The following is a 15,686-nucleotide window of genomic DNA, read 5'->3' on the forward strand; positions in this document are numbered from 1 at the left end:
TCAGAACAAAACACCCCAAACTTTTGAAACTGACCTTGAAAGAAGGTTAAAATGTTCCAGCCCTGTGATGAATTCTTTCACTTCCTCATTTTTCTATTTTCTACCCTTCTGCACAGGTTTCACAAATTGTCCCCACAACCACTTATTCACATTCTGACTGGGAAAGGACCTTCCAAATTGCAGGATTGCCCATCACTAAAGGAATCATTCTGAACCTCCCTGTGATATCAATTGTTTAGATATCCTAATGCATTAAATAATGAGAGCTGTCAGTATGTCATTTGATATGGCAGAGGTGCAGACAACACAGGACTGAGTTAGAAACCAATTTTAGTAAACACAGAATAACCCCTACAAGATACCAAATCACAGGTTTGTACTTGCCCTGTTTCTTGTTTTCTGTTTATTAGTGACCCCAGCCAGGAACCCACCACTCGGTTATGCGAGTTCATCGTTTGATCCAGGGAAGACAGTTTTATCTGCTTACCTTTAAGTGTGTAATGTGAAACTATTCAGTAGTTGGGATTTCTCATGTACAAGATACAAGTACTTACTGAAACGATAAACCAAAAGGTCCCAGGCTATTCAGCTCACAGCATGTGTGGTACAGAGAGAGAAGCTCTCCTGCCTACCTGCACACCAGCCACTGCCACACAGAAGACTTGGGGGACCACACTCCACTGTGCACCAGCTCAGCTAGGCACCTTGAAATGGTACACAAGTCCTGCTGTCCATACCAGAGGAATCACCTGAATTAATTTGCCCTGCCATATGCTTATCTTTGCACTGGGTTTAAAACATCATGATGTGCCAAATACTCTAGGACGTACTGTCGAAATATTTGCAAAAATCACAGAGAAGCCAATTGCATCCATGGTATGACTTCTGAAAAATACATGAAGTAAAAGCGCTGCTTCCCCTCCAGCATCAGTAGCTGAAGTAGCCACATTTATTCTACCAAGATTACAGCTCTCCCTGTCCCTATTTTAAGAAGTCTTTTTCATCCCTGAGCCAGATGGACTAGCTCCCAAAAGAAAGGTTCATTTCGGAACTGAGACTAAGCTAGAAATAGACATTTGAACACATATTTTAGCATAGTACTACCACGACTTTTTTGACCAATTTAGACATGAAATTGGATTTATTTGTGGAAAATTTGGCAGCTAACAACCTCAAGTATATAAAGCTATCTCAACCATGACCTCACCATCTTCTAAAACAGACTAGATACCCCAGGGCAAGGGAAGCCATGCACTAAGCCTCACAGATATGGTTGCCGCTGTCACATGCAAGTTATCGCTATTGTACAGCAAAGACTTAAACGTACAAGATAATTTAACTCAATTTTAACGGCTTTGTTTTTATTACTCCAAGGTTACATCCATACTAGAGAAACAAGACAGTTGAAACTGTAGTTGAACACATAACTACAATGGCAATGTTCAGAGACTACTTAAGATAGGGTGCTGGCACAGTTACTACTGAATCACGAAACGCTGTTCTGAGAAAAATACTACAGTCTGCCAAGAATAACTGAGATACGCCTCCACAATGGTGGGCATTACTCACATAGCTATTAGCATAAATATTCAAAGGCCTGATGAAAAAAATTGCCATGTGCTCTATTATGAGATGGAGGAAAAAGAAAGGGGGGAAAAAAAACACCCCACCAACCAAAACCACCAACCACCCAAACAAAAAACACACCAACAAGTAAAATTTCAACATACTATATTCCCAACTGTAAAATACTGCCAACAATTTATCTTTTTATAGATAGAAAGCACGTTCTTGTAAAATTTCTTCCCTTTTGTTAACTATCTAAAGTTGACTTTTGATAACATCTATATAGAAAGCTTGTCTCTAAAACAAGCTCAGCAATTTTGTTGACTTAAATGGAGTGCTTCACACCATCGGGAACTTGCACTTGGATATTACCAGAGATATTTCCTGAGTATAGTTGTTACTGAAGATTTTCACTCTTAAAAACGTGCTAGGGGATATATAGCTGTTAAAAGCTATTAAGATATGCTGTATCTTTTTCTTTGGTACACAAAAAGAACAGAAGTTTAAAAAAAAAATAATGCAAAAGCCTTCACAATCCATAGCACAGTATAATGTTTTTAACATAACGTGTATTCTAAAAAGCCAAGAATTTCTGTTATTTTTTTCAGTATTGCATGAAATGTGTACATAGCTCTAAACAGTTTAATGCAGAAGTCTGCAAACTATGAGTTTTAACAGCTTGTTAATTGGTCATTTCTGGAGAGCAAACTGCAACTCCCTGGTCCTGCCAAGAGTCACAATGTAATTGCAGAACACAGACCTCTCAGGCCTCCTTAGTGAAGTCTGAAAAGGGTTTACTGACCGAAGTAAGAGCAATTTTGATAACGGAGGAAAAATGACTGCTTTCTGTTTTAATAAAAACATTGGTACTCATTACATTAAAGCTTAAAAGAGTACCAAACTGTCGTTTAAGTAGTTGTAGTTAAGTTTCCAAGTGAGGTAGAAAATAAGAAAACCTCCAAAAACCAAGATCGATGACAAGAACAAAATCTACCTCTGACTTGTGAGGTTTCAAGGATGACAACTGGATTGTCTTGGAGCAACAAGCAGAAGTATGACTTAAGTAATAAACACACAAAAATGGCCATTCTTAGCAAAATCCAACTGACTAGCAGGCATAACAGATGTTCCCCAGAAGAAAAGGTCAAACGAACACCACCATTCTGCCAGCACGAATGTTGGACATTCATTTCCCCTAAATACCCAAAGAAAAGACATTTTGCGCCTGCTTATCCATAGAGAACAGGTTTTGTCTACGATCTCTGTTTAGCCATCTGGAATGTTTCACTGTTAGTCACTCTACTTAAAAATGGAAAGAAATTGTAATTGGCACAGTTTGAGACTCCTGACTTCATGCGTAATAATTTGCACAGCCTTTTCCAGCCCACTATTTCCTTGTTTACTACCAAATCCAAACCAAGAACCCAGCACAGGTCTTAAAATTATCTAGACAAAAACTTGGTATTTCTCAGAAGCACTCCTCTTCAGAAGAGGAAGTCAAGGAGGAATGTTAATGAAACATGCCTTCTTGGCACACTGTCCTTAGTTATGCAACTCCCAATATATGGTCAGGTTCTGAAACATTCAGAGTGCAGCAGACTCAAGTTCCCCCTTGACAGTTAATTAACAGAGCAAAAGAGGGGTCTACTACCATATTTCTAGGGCTGGCGGTGTTGGTCCTAATGTGGGACTCACTGTACTTTCACATCTTGTTAGCTTCCAGGCCAACAGCTAATTTAAAATGCATGTTAACGTATTCGAGGAACAAAACATACCAACAGGCAACTCAGGCAAGGTACAGCAGCTGTCCACATGCATGTTCTTGGTCTCCTTCTACTAGTAGGTGATGCAACTTAGCTTACTCCTTTCTCTTTGATGTGTTGTCAAGTTTGTGGAACTCAGTTTTCTCCATAACCCAGGGAAGAAAACCCTAGCTTCCTCCTTCTCTCTCAGCCCAAAAAACCAGAAGACAATACCTTTTCGCTGTGAAGACTTCAATTTTTGAGCCTGCACAGTCGCTGTGAATGGCAGCTCGTGGTATTCTGACTGATCTGAAATTCATGATGCACATCTCACAAAGCCCAAACTTGTGCCCCATGCAATACCTGTGGACTTATTTGATGCTCTCCGTCGAATTTCAGTCACCATCAATCGTGACACTTGAGTGGTAAACTGCAGCAGGTCAGAAAATTTTTCAGTCATTGTACTTGGAGGAGCATTTCCAAACACCTAAAACAAGAGAAAAATGGATGCATCAAAAAGTCATTCAGTTTACAAGGATCACTACAAACTACCACCTTCCTTTGTGAAGGAGCAGTATTACTATGGAGTTTACAAGTTTTTGTTTTCCTGCTGCACTATTCATCACCGTACTGGCTTTCACAGTCCTTGCATTCAGGGAGGTAAGATCCGATAAATAAAGGGGAAAAAGGGAACCACAAGATTTCTTGCAAGATGAAAACCCTGGAGAACCCCAAAAGACTGAGACTGCACATAATGGGGTAAAGACCAGGTACCAGAGCAAATTCTCCAACAGGACTTCTGTTTTTCAGAGCAACTCCTTTACTATCTGCTGGACCTAAACATCCCACAGCAGTAAACTGCACGTACAGAACAATGTGTGTAAAATCTTCTAGAGGGGACTAAGAAGGACTGCCCTGTTAGGCCTTCCCTCAAATAAATTGATGATACCAGGAAGCCTCCCACATTGCTGGCATTCCAAGACCTTACTCTCTTGAGATCCTACTGAACCTAACAGGAGTAGTTACTAGGGATTTTTTTTTTTTTTTAAATTGTCACTTTATTCTAGTAACTTATTCTTCATGATTAATTCAGTTATTAATTCCTTTATTGACTCACATTTAACAGGGAGAAATGCATTAACTCTGTGGTACTGCACTAAGCTCTGGAACACAACGTTATCTCAAAATGGATTAGCTAGTTGTTGAGGTAATTTACTTGTCATTCAAGACTGCACACAAAAAGGCGTCTCCATCCACACTTCTGATGTAAACCTTACACTGAAACGGTCACAGTAAAACCATATTCATTATCTAACACAGCATGTCAGCGCTGAAAAAAAGAATAGCCTGCTAAACACCTGAACAGTCTCAATACTTCTCTGCTTGTTTACATTTTTCTCCCTCGTGGCTATATACATAACTTGCAGGAATGTCACCAATGAGCCAGGAAGCATAAAAGATTACATTTTTTTTCTAATAAAACTTTAGTTCAACATGTTATATTTGCCTCTCAGGAAAAGGATGCAATCTACAATTGATTTGATTTGGACTCAACAGCTGCTTCACCCTTGTCCCCTTTCCCTGAGTGACCCAGTTACACTATTACAGATGAGCTGCTGACATACTTGACTGAGGTGACTTAAGTCTAGGGACATCCAGTGAAATCCACAATATTACAGCCAACAGGGATGCAAGATAACTGTGGTACCAACTTACCTTGGAACTCCAAAGTTACTGAAGAAAACTTAAAAAGCAGAAGACAAGAATAACCTTTGTCTAAGTTTGACTTCTTGCTCCCCTTAGTATCAGTTGCTCTGGCACATTACAGAACAGCCAAAAATATTTTTCCTGCCTACTTGCACTGCAAAGTCATAATGAAACAGACCCAGAAATACAACATTGAAATTGAACACTCAATCTCCTCACAATAAAAATATTTTTCACCAGAAACGTAAGCATTTCTCATACAGGAAATTTCAACCACCGTTATCAATAAAGAAAGCAACCACGAGCCCAGCCATTACAGGCAGACAACTGTTTTTGACAGACCAGGAAAACACCCCTCATCTGGGTTACAGAGCAACATTCCCAGTACAGACAATCCAAATTTCCCTAAACCTTTCACAAGACCTCCTATTGCAGTTGTCTGCAGCAGCTCCCGGTTCATCCGAGAGCCTCCACAAGACTATAAGAAGGGAAGAGGGCTTCAAGACTTGCGTGTTCACTTGTACAACCTAAGCAAGATTAGCTAGACTGGAACGCACATTGGCAGAGCATCTTGCCATCATTAACTGTTTAAAGCTCTTTCACTCAGACCAAGGAAAGAGGAAAAACTAATAGCCCTGTTACCTGTCCGGAGCTTGCCTGGAGTTGTCAGCAGATCCCAGGAAACGCAGCGAGCTCAAAGTTGACTGAGGTGAACTGTTTTTTTAATTAGTTGCCCCATAACCAACTACGCACTATGCAAAACTAGCATCTGCATTGGACATTGATATACTCTTTGACTAAATGTGGTAGTAAAAACCAGGAATAGGATATGAAAAATTTTACTGATAAATCATCTTTTCAAATAAGGAAAAGCAAGGCTCTTTCAAGAAAATGTAAACAATGTACCACTTATTCAAAACCAGCCTCTTCATCATTCCATGCACTTTTTTCATATACTGTAAAAGCGTTACTACTGTGCCAGTAGAGCAATGCTTCCATGAATGTGCTGAACTCTAAAAGGAGCCTTTTGAGTACTCTTCCAGAGGGCCAATCCTTTGTTAATTATGCACCGATTTAGCATTTCATTACTATGTGATTCATCATTTCATAAGCCTCCCTGAACAATGAGAAACAGAAATGGTCCGTAAACCCATTCATTACCAGAACTAGCAAGATGGTTTAAACTACAGCATGTTTGAGACATGCTGTATTTATAAACTGAAGTTAAGAATGCTTTAGTTCCTCTGCATTTACTAACAATCCTCAAAATATCAGAAAGAAAATGGAACTGCATTTCACACAAAATTCAGATACCTCTGAAGAGAAAAACAGCAACAACAAAAAAACTCCAAACCTCACCCTCATACATGGTTAAGCAAGAAAGCCTCAGAAGAGCTCCTGGATACACTGGTTACTTAACTGGTCGCCTGTTACTGGCCACTTGGATGCCTGTGGGAGGGCTTACATTCCTCACTCTAGATCTCTGCATTCAGTAAAAATCATGCTTCTTCCTGGATTACACACACACACAGAAACCCACTCTCCCCCTCCCATCTCTCTCCCCCCCTGCTTCCAGTCAAACACATGCAGCTTCCACTTCCAACAGCTCACTACTCTGTACAAGAGGCATTCTGAAGTACAAATCGAGGTGTGTTACGGAAGTCTTGATCTGAGCTCCACAATTTATTTCGAGTCTTCTCCTCCCAACACAGGCATCCCAATCTTGTAACAGATAATGCTTCTATGGTACACCATTCATGGACTTTGCGTAAGGCAATAACACAGGAAGTACTCAATCTCACTTAAACAGAATACAGATAATTATGCAAAGTAACTGAGGGATTCAGAGTCTAAATTTGAATCCAATTATTAACTGATAACTTGAAACATTTGCAGCTAAGGGCTATGTTTGAGAAACAAGAAAATTATTAAAAAGGAACTTCTAGCAATGTTTTAGTGTTTCCTGTCAGCAAAAGCAGGTCTCAGAGTAAAGTCGTCTCAGAATTTAGAATGAACCAAGATTTACTGTATCTTCCGTGGAAAATCTCATATAATACCCTTCAAAAAACAAAATATTTCTCCCATTCTATTTTTTATTCCAATCAATTTCAGAGTTTTTCTTACTCTGACTCGCAGATTTACTTAGCTAGCAGGATTGTCCCAAAACAAGCTGTACCACAGACAGTTGACACTCTAGAAGACACAAAACTAGATAACCCAAGGAAGCCACAGCAGGGTCTATACGTAAGCGTCAAAAGAAGGTGGCATTGACTAGGAACCTAAAAAGGTAAACTGTGGAAGTAGAAATAAATAGATTACATCACAATTGCCTCTTGAATGCAGGAAGACAAGAACACATCTACATGAAACGCAAGGAAAAAAATCCCCATCTCATCCCAGGACAGATGAGACCTGACTGACCAAGAAAAACAGTTTTGTTTGTGCTACACTAACAGTTCATTGATGACTGATAATGGTTATGAAGGACTGCAAGAAAGGAAGTGGAAAAGTGCAAACAATACATGCTTCCCTCAATGTGCCAGACTACGATTCACATTTTACAGGGGTTGGAAACTGAAGTGACAACAGCTGGCAACAGCCTGTATTTGTGGAAAGGACAAGAACTGCAAGAAGGTCACAGATTAAAAACAGCCAGAATTTGAGGATAGTGATGTTAAAACCAGACAAGGAAACGAGGGAAGAGGAAGAGACACAACCACAGGTAAGATCCAAAAGCAAAACATTTGGCAAGCACAGAAGAATGAGTGTCTTTAGCATCAAGTTCACCTCAGTAAAGAAGAGAACAAAAGAGTCCCTAGGGGAAAGAGCCCATCCACAAAATTAGATGGATTCTGTAAAGAATAGAAAAGAGACATGGGGAACCCGAGGAAGGAAAAACCTATGAAAAACAAGGGAAAAACACGGATCTAGGAGAAAAGAACAGCCAAGACGGAAACCGCAGAAACCCTTTATATTTTCAAGATATCTAAATAGTACCTGAGACTAGTTACCCAAGAGCTGTTTTTGACAGAGTAAGAAGAAAACTGATTTGTTTTTCAGAATGCTTCCACACACGAGCTGAATGAAGGACAGTGACAGAGAACAAAAGGTGCAAAGACATGCGGCAACTGCAACCAGGCTTCAACAGAGTGAAGCAGAGGGACCAAGGATTAGGAAAAAGCCAGCAAGCGGTGTAGAGGAAAAAAAAAGTGTAGTAAGAAAGAAAGGGGGAAAAACAAAAGGGAAAAACAACAGAGAAATTAAAACTTAACTGTTCTTCTTTATCTCAGAAATCTAACCAAAGTCTAAGAAAAGACTGCTGTACAGAACTCGGATATGCATTGCTGCACTAGTTTTTCTTAATCCCAGTTATATCACCAATTGTTATTTCTATAGATACAATGCTACTGCAAGTAACTACCACAAGGGCCAGGAAAAAGTTTCCACCTGCAGATTACAACTAAGTGCAGAAGCAGCTATAGTGGGTACGTTCCCTTTTTCAGAAGCATCAGCCACCTGTAACCACCAGAGGGAGATTTCTAAGCATAACTGCACCAAAATAACCCTCACAAGCTCAAGCCAAGATTAAGATTCCATTGTGCTAATTTGTAAAAACAAATTAAGAAAATCCATAACTAAAGGGCATACAATCCAAGCAGATAAATTAACGAGGAAGCAGATGAACTGATCTTTCTTCTCCCAAACTCACACAACAGGTTACCAGTAGAACTAGGAGTAAGACCTAGGGCAATGGAATGACATTTAGGGGATCTATCCACTAAGCATACTACCTAGTAGACTGGAAATCCTAATACTATACCTTGACTAGGATTATTTTTTCTACACAGCATGTAAGCAGTTCAATGTCTAAAGCCATCGTAAGCCATACTTTCAACAAAACAACAGTCTGAAAAAGAGAAAGCCGAGTTGATTTTCCTATCAAGTTTTTGCATTTTAATTTTTGGATTATTCTAGTTCCCCATAGTTGCATATACCATAATCCATCACCCAAGCGGAGCTTCAGGAGCAAGGGTTCAGGTCACAGCAGAGAGAAAAAAAAAAAAAAAAAAAAAGGAAAACTAGATTTGTACCTACTGCTCTTTCAAGACCCTAAAAATACCATCAAAGTTATTATTCACAACGAAGTGGCAAGAGTAACTGAGTGACATAATACCTCAGGAGGATTTAGCTCCTATTAATTCCAGTGACAGTTGTCACAGTCCTGCCTCCAAACAAAATCTCAGTGCCTGAGCACAAAGGTGTAGTGAAATACGAATGGCACTGTACAAGTGGCTATTACATCTTCCCTACAGATTGCTTGTTCAAAATCCCCCTTGTCCAAGAAGAGGGATTCAGACTCAATACATAGGAAAAGGGATACAAGGGTGATGAGAATAAAGAGAATTATTCACAAGAGGAGATTAAAACTGTTCAGCTTGTAGCCTAGCAAAACCAAGTCTAACAGGAGATATTATGATTGTTATCTCTAACTATGCTTCAGTAGAATAAATGAAGAAGAGTTATTTAGACCCAAGGACAGTGCTGTCACACAAAGAAGTGGGTATAAACTTGCTACAAGTAGGTTTAGGTTAGAAAACAGATGACTGTAATAGCAAGCTCTACAGAAAAACTCTGTGACAGTCTACATGCAACTGTGGATTGCACTTCAGAAAAAGCAGTAATAGAAGGAAATCTCCAACAGCAGGTTTATCCACTAACACAACACTACGTGAGGAGAAGGGGAAAATTGAAAAGAAAAGCTTCTGTTGTGCTAGAACCAAAGGTCTTGGGAATACAAAATATGAGCAGTCAGTTCAAATAAAGAAAACACTTCTTGCAGAATCTCTAGCTTACCCTGTTAAAAACCGGCAACATCATGTAAAGTTTTTCTTCTTGTTCTTTCTGGGTCATGTGCCGTGGAGGATGACAGAGCTCTGTGAAGAGGCGACGCAAATGCATCAAGCCCAGTGCATTATCCTGGGGGCTACACTCCTCCTGCCGTGGCCGGCCCATGATCCTCTTCACCATATTCATCTTGACTGACTTCTGGAAGCTCCCTTCTATCCTGTTCGGAAAGAAAAACAAACTCACTGAGTACAACCAATAGAGGCTTTATTCCATCAAAGCCTTTAAATGTATAGCACGCTCTCTCACGGTAAGTACCACACTGCAGATAAGAGCATTAGCTAATTGTCTATGCTAGGCATTGATTTGTACATGCCTGGAGAATTTAAAGTCAACAGCTTGAAACTGGAAAACACCTGATACTCTTCTGTACAAAGCACAACTGACCAGGTTTCGAACACCCCAAAACTCTTTGGTATTTTATATTAGATGATTTTTATGATTCTTTGGTGCACATTCCACAGCATTTACAGCACTGTTATCTACATATTGCAAAGTATTCTCAAAATAATTCTAGAATAAAATCAGTACCTGTTATGTATCTAATCAAACAAGACCTTCAAACTCTCTCTGACATTGGCTTTATCACACTGAGCCATTGTTTGCCTCACACCTCAGCTGTTAGGTCTGCAGAAGAACAGCTCAGTCTCCTCCCCGTTGAAGCACAAGAAAGTTGTTTTGGAATCACAGAACGGTTTGCATCGGAAGGGGCCTTTAAAGATCATAATTTCCAGTGGCTGAAATACCCTTGCAGAATCAGGGCCTGCAAGTGTGATGCTTCCTGTAGTTGAAGTCAGAGTGCTTCATCAATGTCCTCCCCTTGATATGCGGTCTGTAGTAAACACAACCCACGAGGTCTCCTTTGGTGGCTTTGTCTCTGATTTTCACCCATAAGCTCTCGATCCATGCATTGCTGTTTTTCAAAAAAAAAAAAACAACCCCACTGTGCAATCAATCAATTTTTTAATGTAGAAGGCAACACCCCCACTTTTCCTTCTTTGCCTGTCACTCTGAACAGTTTCTAGTCATCAGTTGCAGTGCTCCAATCGTGATTCAGCACACCAAGTTTCAGTGGTACTGGTCAGACGACTGCTTTCCAGATCCTCCTGGTTGCTACCCATGCTGCATGCATTGCTATAGAAGCATTTCAGTTGGGCTAGCAACTCTCTCACCTTTTTGGTGGAAAATTTTTGTAGGGTAGTGGCACGTTCATCATTTGTGGTGAGAACAGAAGTGTCCCAGCTTTGAACCCCATCACCCAAGCTCATTAGTTTAAAGCACGATTCACTAAATCAACCAATCTGCCCCCAATGATTCTCTTTCCTCTTCTAGGTAGGTGGATCCTCTCTCTCCCTAGTAATCTATATTCATCACAGAATGTCCCGTAATCACAGAAGCTAAAGCTCAGGTGATGACACTAACCACAAAGCCAGGTGTTGATCTGCATTTTGTGTCAACCTCTGCCTGCACTGCTATCTCTTATTGGCAAGATAAAGTAGAAGATCACTTGGGCTCCTGTCCTCTTCACTCATGCCCCCCAGGGCTTTGAAGTCCTGCTTGATCTTGCCCAGGTTCTCCTTCTGCCATATCATTGGTGCCCACATGTTTTAAAACATCTCACAGATATAACATAGCATCTATATGTAGCCCTATATTAGCCTTCAAAACAACATGGACCAAATCTTCTGAATGCAAGACTGACGACTATCAAGCAGGACCTTGCACAAGGGTTGAGAGGGTCAGAGCAGATAAATCCCTCAGACATAGCCAATTGGACACTGCGGCATAAGGGACTATTCTCACAACTACATTCAAGTAAGGAAAGGAGTAAGGGGGAAACGGAAAAACATTTTCAGCTCCATACACAAAGTTAAGGAGACCAACAATTAAATACTCCACAGAATTGTAATGTCTACCTCTTGCTGCTTAAAGGCAAAGGTCAGTTACAGCTATCAAAATTTTTCAAGGGTAGAAAATGCCTCACAGCAAGAAACTTAAAGAACTTAATTATTTAAATTAACAAAGAGAGATGTTACCATGAAAGGTCAATTATTAAAAGAAGTGATGATTCCAAAGGTACTGTGATTAGAGCAATGGAGGGAAAATACCCATTACCAAAGAACTCAAACCTAGAGATTAAGTTGTGAGGAAAGACAGTAGTTGGGTCCTAAAGCCAGGAAAATAACACCAGCTACAAACAAGGACTACACTTTTAAAACTGAAGATGATTAACCACTAACTAGTAAGAAGCATTAACAGAAGAAACTTATTCTTATATTCTTATCCCTGGAGGTGTTCAAGGCCAAGGTGAACATGGTCTTGGGCAACCTGGTCTAGTGGGACGTGTCCCTGTCTATGGCAGGGGGGTTGGAACTTGATGATCTTCAAGGTCCTTTCCAAACTAAACCATTCTATGATTCTATGATTCTCTCTCTAACCCAAGAACGAAATAGGTTTCTGGAACAGCATTTTACGAATGTGCAAAAAAAAAAAAATTAGGAGCTGATGCTACAAACATTTTGGTATGATGCAAAAAATCAATCTATGAAACTTGAAGCCATCAAAAAAGCTAAGCTAACGTACAAGCCAGCAACTGTCAGCCCATGCTGGAAATCTGCAGTGGCTTTTTCACATTTGAAGAAAAACGGGACACAAGTGGATGTCATCTTTTAGCGTATTATCCCTAAGATAGAACACAGGTTATATCTTAGGATATAACTTGAAGCAGACTTCAAGTTTATATGATTCACGCAGTTAAACATGAAACAGCACAGTTTCTGGAGGTATTTCCTCCAAAAACCCACACCTTTTCCTTAACTCTTCAGTTTAGGAACTCTTCTTGCTGTAATAACATGTAAACTAGCCAAAACACAAAACAGAATACCACATCTGAGCTCAATGAGCCAAAACTTCACTACCTAAGCAGCAAAGTCTGTATTTTCTTTTTCATAAAATCTTTTAAAGGTAATATTTTAAATTTCTCTTTATGATTCACAGAATGCTGAGAACTCCAAATCCAACACCCAAAATGCATGTTGTCATGGAATCCACCACTGCTGTAAGACTTTTGGTAGCACAGCCAATTTTTCTTTTAAATCCTGTTGCTTTATTCAGCCTAAGCACACAACTAGAACAAGAATTTGCACCGGTTCAGCCACACAGTTGTAGTTCTAGATCTGAAAATTTTCTTATAGTCAGAGAAGTCCAAATAAATGCTACATGCTATTTTCCCAGTGTAGCAGGAGCCTACCAGGATGGCTTCTCCAAGATGCGATCCATTTACCTCTACCAGGACAGTTTTAACCCAGAGGGATCACAAATGCAGAGAACAATTATAGTCCTCACTTTCTCAACATAGTCATGGTCCGTCCTGCCTATTCCCCAGTACAATCACGTATTCAACATCCATGTAAGAGATGGGGCAGAGAGGAGGGGAGAATGGATGTAACATAGTGTAAGCAATAGCCAAATTATTAATCTAATTTTGTGTTTTTTTCCTATAGGTAACACAAAAGACACTACAAAATTTTTGTATTCCATGTGTGTACTTAACTCAGCTGGAACTCCAACCCCCCCCAAAAAAGCCCAATCCAAAACCCAAGCACACCCAAACACCACAATGCTACAGAATTTCAGATTTCTGTCCCAAAGACGCCCCTGCAATGCTCAATAAAATCTTTCTAGATATCACTGCCTTGGGAATGTCCCTTACTATGACGCATTCACTTCCTTGATGTTTTTCACAGATACGCAGTCTGTTTTGCACTATACAAAGTGAAGATGTGGATAGTAACACTGACAGTTACGCATGGAGATCTTTGGAATGTATGCTGCTTTTCTTTGATGATGTTGCCCACCCTCTCGATCAGCTTTTTCTGGCAGTATTTTCTGCTCATTCTCAGTCTTCAGAATCTTGTAAAGTCTACCCTCAAAGAAAGGGCAGAAAGAAAGATGAGTAGATTTCAAACATGCACAAAGACAGCAACAATAAAATTGCTGCTCTTGTAAAACACATTGGTGTTTTATCCTAGTGGCAGAAGTAGAAAAGTCTCCATGCGAAGACATGCTTCTCCACATGAAGCAAGCAATAAAGGCACAGCATGGGCATCCTTACTTAAACAAGCCCTTCGTTTTCTTCCACTGGCTGTCAGACGGCTGCGCATTTTCACACGAGTGTAAGTGGAACTGATTCATTAGAGCAGCTCTGATATAAACCCATTCATCAAGTTCTTTACTTTTCTCTTAAATTTATATGGGAATCCTACAAGATGAACCCATGGGATTCTTGAGAAGTTTCACTGGAGTTAGTGCAAGAGGTAACATCTACCCTTTAAAATAATATTTTAAAGTGTTTTCTACTGTTAGTGGAAGCTGTTGAACAAACAATCATAAACTACATTATATAAAATACCAACAACTTACAAAGCTCAAAGACAGACACTGTGAGAAAAACATAACACACACATATAATCATTAACACAAGTTAGGGTATGATAATGTAAGGGTAATACTACTAGAACTATCAAAACATTTGTGAAGAAAAAAAAGTAGACAGAAGCTGCATGAGACACACTTACTTTCACAATAGCTATTATAGGTCCAAGCTGTGCATCTAGTTCCAAAAGGGTGTTATTTAAATAAGCAGCTAGGTAATTATCTGCTTTGTAATTACAGTCACAAGTGTTCCTCCAGGCACTCTATTGGTATTACATCAGTAGCTTAGCAGTGAAACAGGAATCAATTTCTTTCTTTGCAGATTATAATGGGACACCAGCACACACCTCCACTCCAATTATCTCAGGAAAATTAAACTTAAGATAAGTCTCACTGCTACAATGAATTGCAGAAGTTTATTACTATCAACAAATCCCACACCTTTTATTTTCCTCCACGTTACATCTGTTCTTTCCCGATTTTAAGATTCTCTACCCATGTAGTTAATACTAACATTCCAAAGATGATCATATGCACTATTAAAAAGGACAGGGGTTTTGCCTTCAAAAGAAACAATAAAGAGCTGTTACAGGCTAGGTACGCGCCCATTTGTCCTTAGAACTGAACAGGAATAAATTCTCTTTGTAGGCAAAAACATCAGCAGGAGAGGAAGTGAGGAACACAACTACTTCCTCCCGTTCCCCCACCACAAAACAAAAAACTACTTACACACAAAGAAAATCATGCACAAGGAAGCTGTGTTGCTGGAAAGGAAGCCATCAGCTCTCCCTGATGGATTGAACTAGCATGTGTTCATTTGGGGAATATCGTTTGGTCTCTGTGGGCACGCTGGAGCAAAGCCGCCGTGCTGACTCGGTAATAAAAGCGCCTATTCCTGTACTAAGTTTTCCTCTTGTTAAACAGTGAGTCATCTGGTTGAAACAGGAACTATTTCATTGAGAAATCCTCCCAACAGGGAAACACTATCAACCCCCACTCCAATTTTTGTATTGCAAATTGTTATTAATTAAGGAAGGTGCGCAGGCAAGGATTTGCAAAGTCACACTATTACTTCAGGGTTGTGGATTTTGTGGGTTATTTTTTCTTTTGTACTGAAATATTTTAAAACTTATCTCTAGGAACCTTATGTTATCACCTGTAAACTTAAACTTCCCTTTTTCAGATGAATGTAAGCACAGAGGCCAACCTAATGAAATACTGTTTTGTTTCTACAGGTTGAAGTCTCTTTTTTAGTTCTCAGATAGTGCCCAAACTGGAAAATTCAGTGCAGTTATTTTTTGCTTTAACATCTAAAAAAAAAAACAAACCACC

The 15,686-nt window shown here is 39.7% G+C and overlaps 1 protein-coding gene across 1 annotated transcript in view; it reads right to left on the reverse strand.

Annotated features, from left to right (window-relative positions):
• WDFY3 (WD repeat and FYVE domain containing 3) overlaps window positions 1–15,686 on the reverse strand; it is a 137,147-nt gene that overhangs the window by 108,138 nt on the left and 13,323 nt on the right. Inside the window, exons 2-3 of the mRNA XM_082482030.1 lie at window positions 9,870–10,080; window positions 3,672–3,795 (exon numbers count right to left, since the gene is read on the reverse strand). Coding sequence (XP_082338156.1) covers window positions 3,672–3,795; window positions 9,870–10,049 — 304 coding nt within the window. The 5' untranslated portion in view covers window positions 10,050–10,080. The remainder of the gene's footprint in view (window positions 1–3,671; window positions 3,796–9,869; window positions 10,081–15,686) is intronic.

Source organism: Vanellus vanellus (assembly GCF_965231255.1).
Source record: "Vanellus vanellus genome assembly, chromosome: 4".
Classification (NCBI taxonomy): domain Eukaryota; kingdom Metazoa; phylum Chordata; class Aves; order Charadriiformes; family Charadriidae; genus Vanellus; species Vanellus vanellus.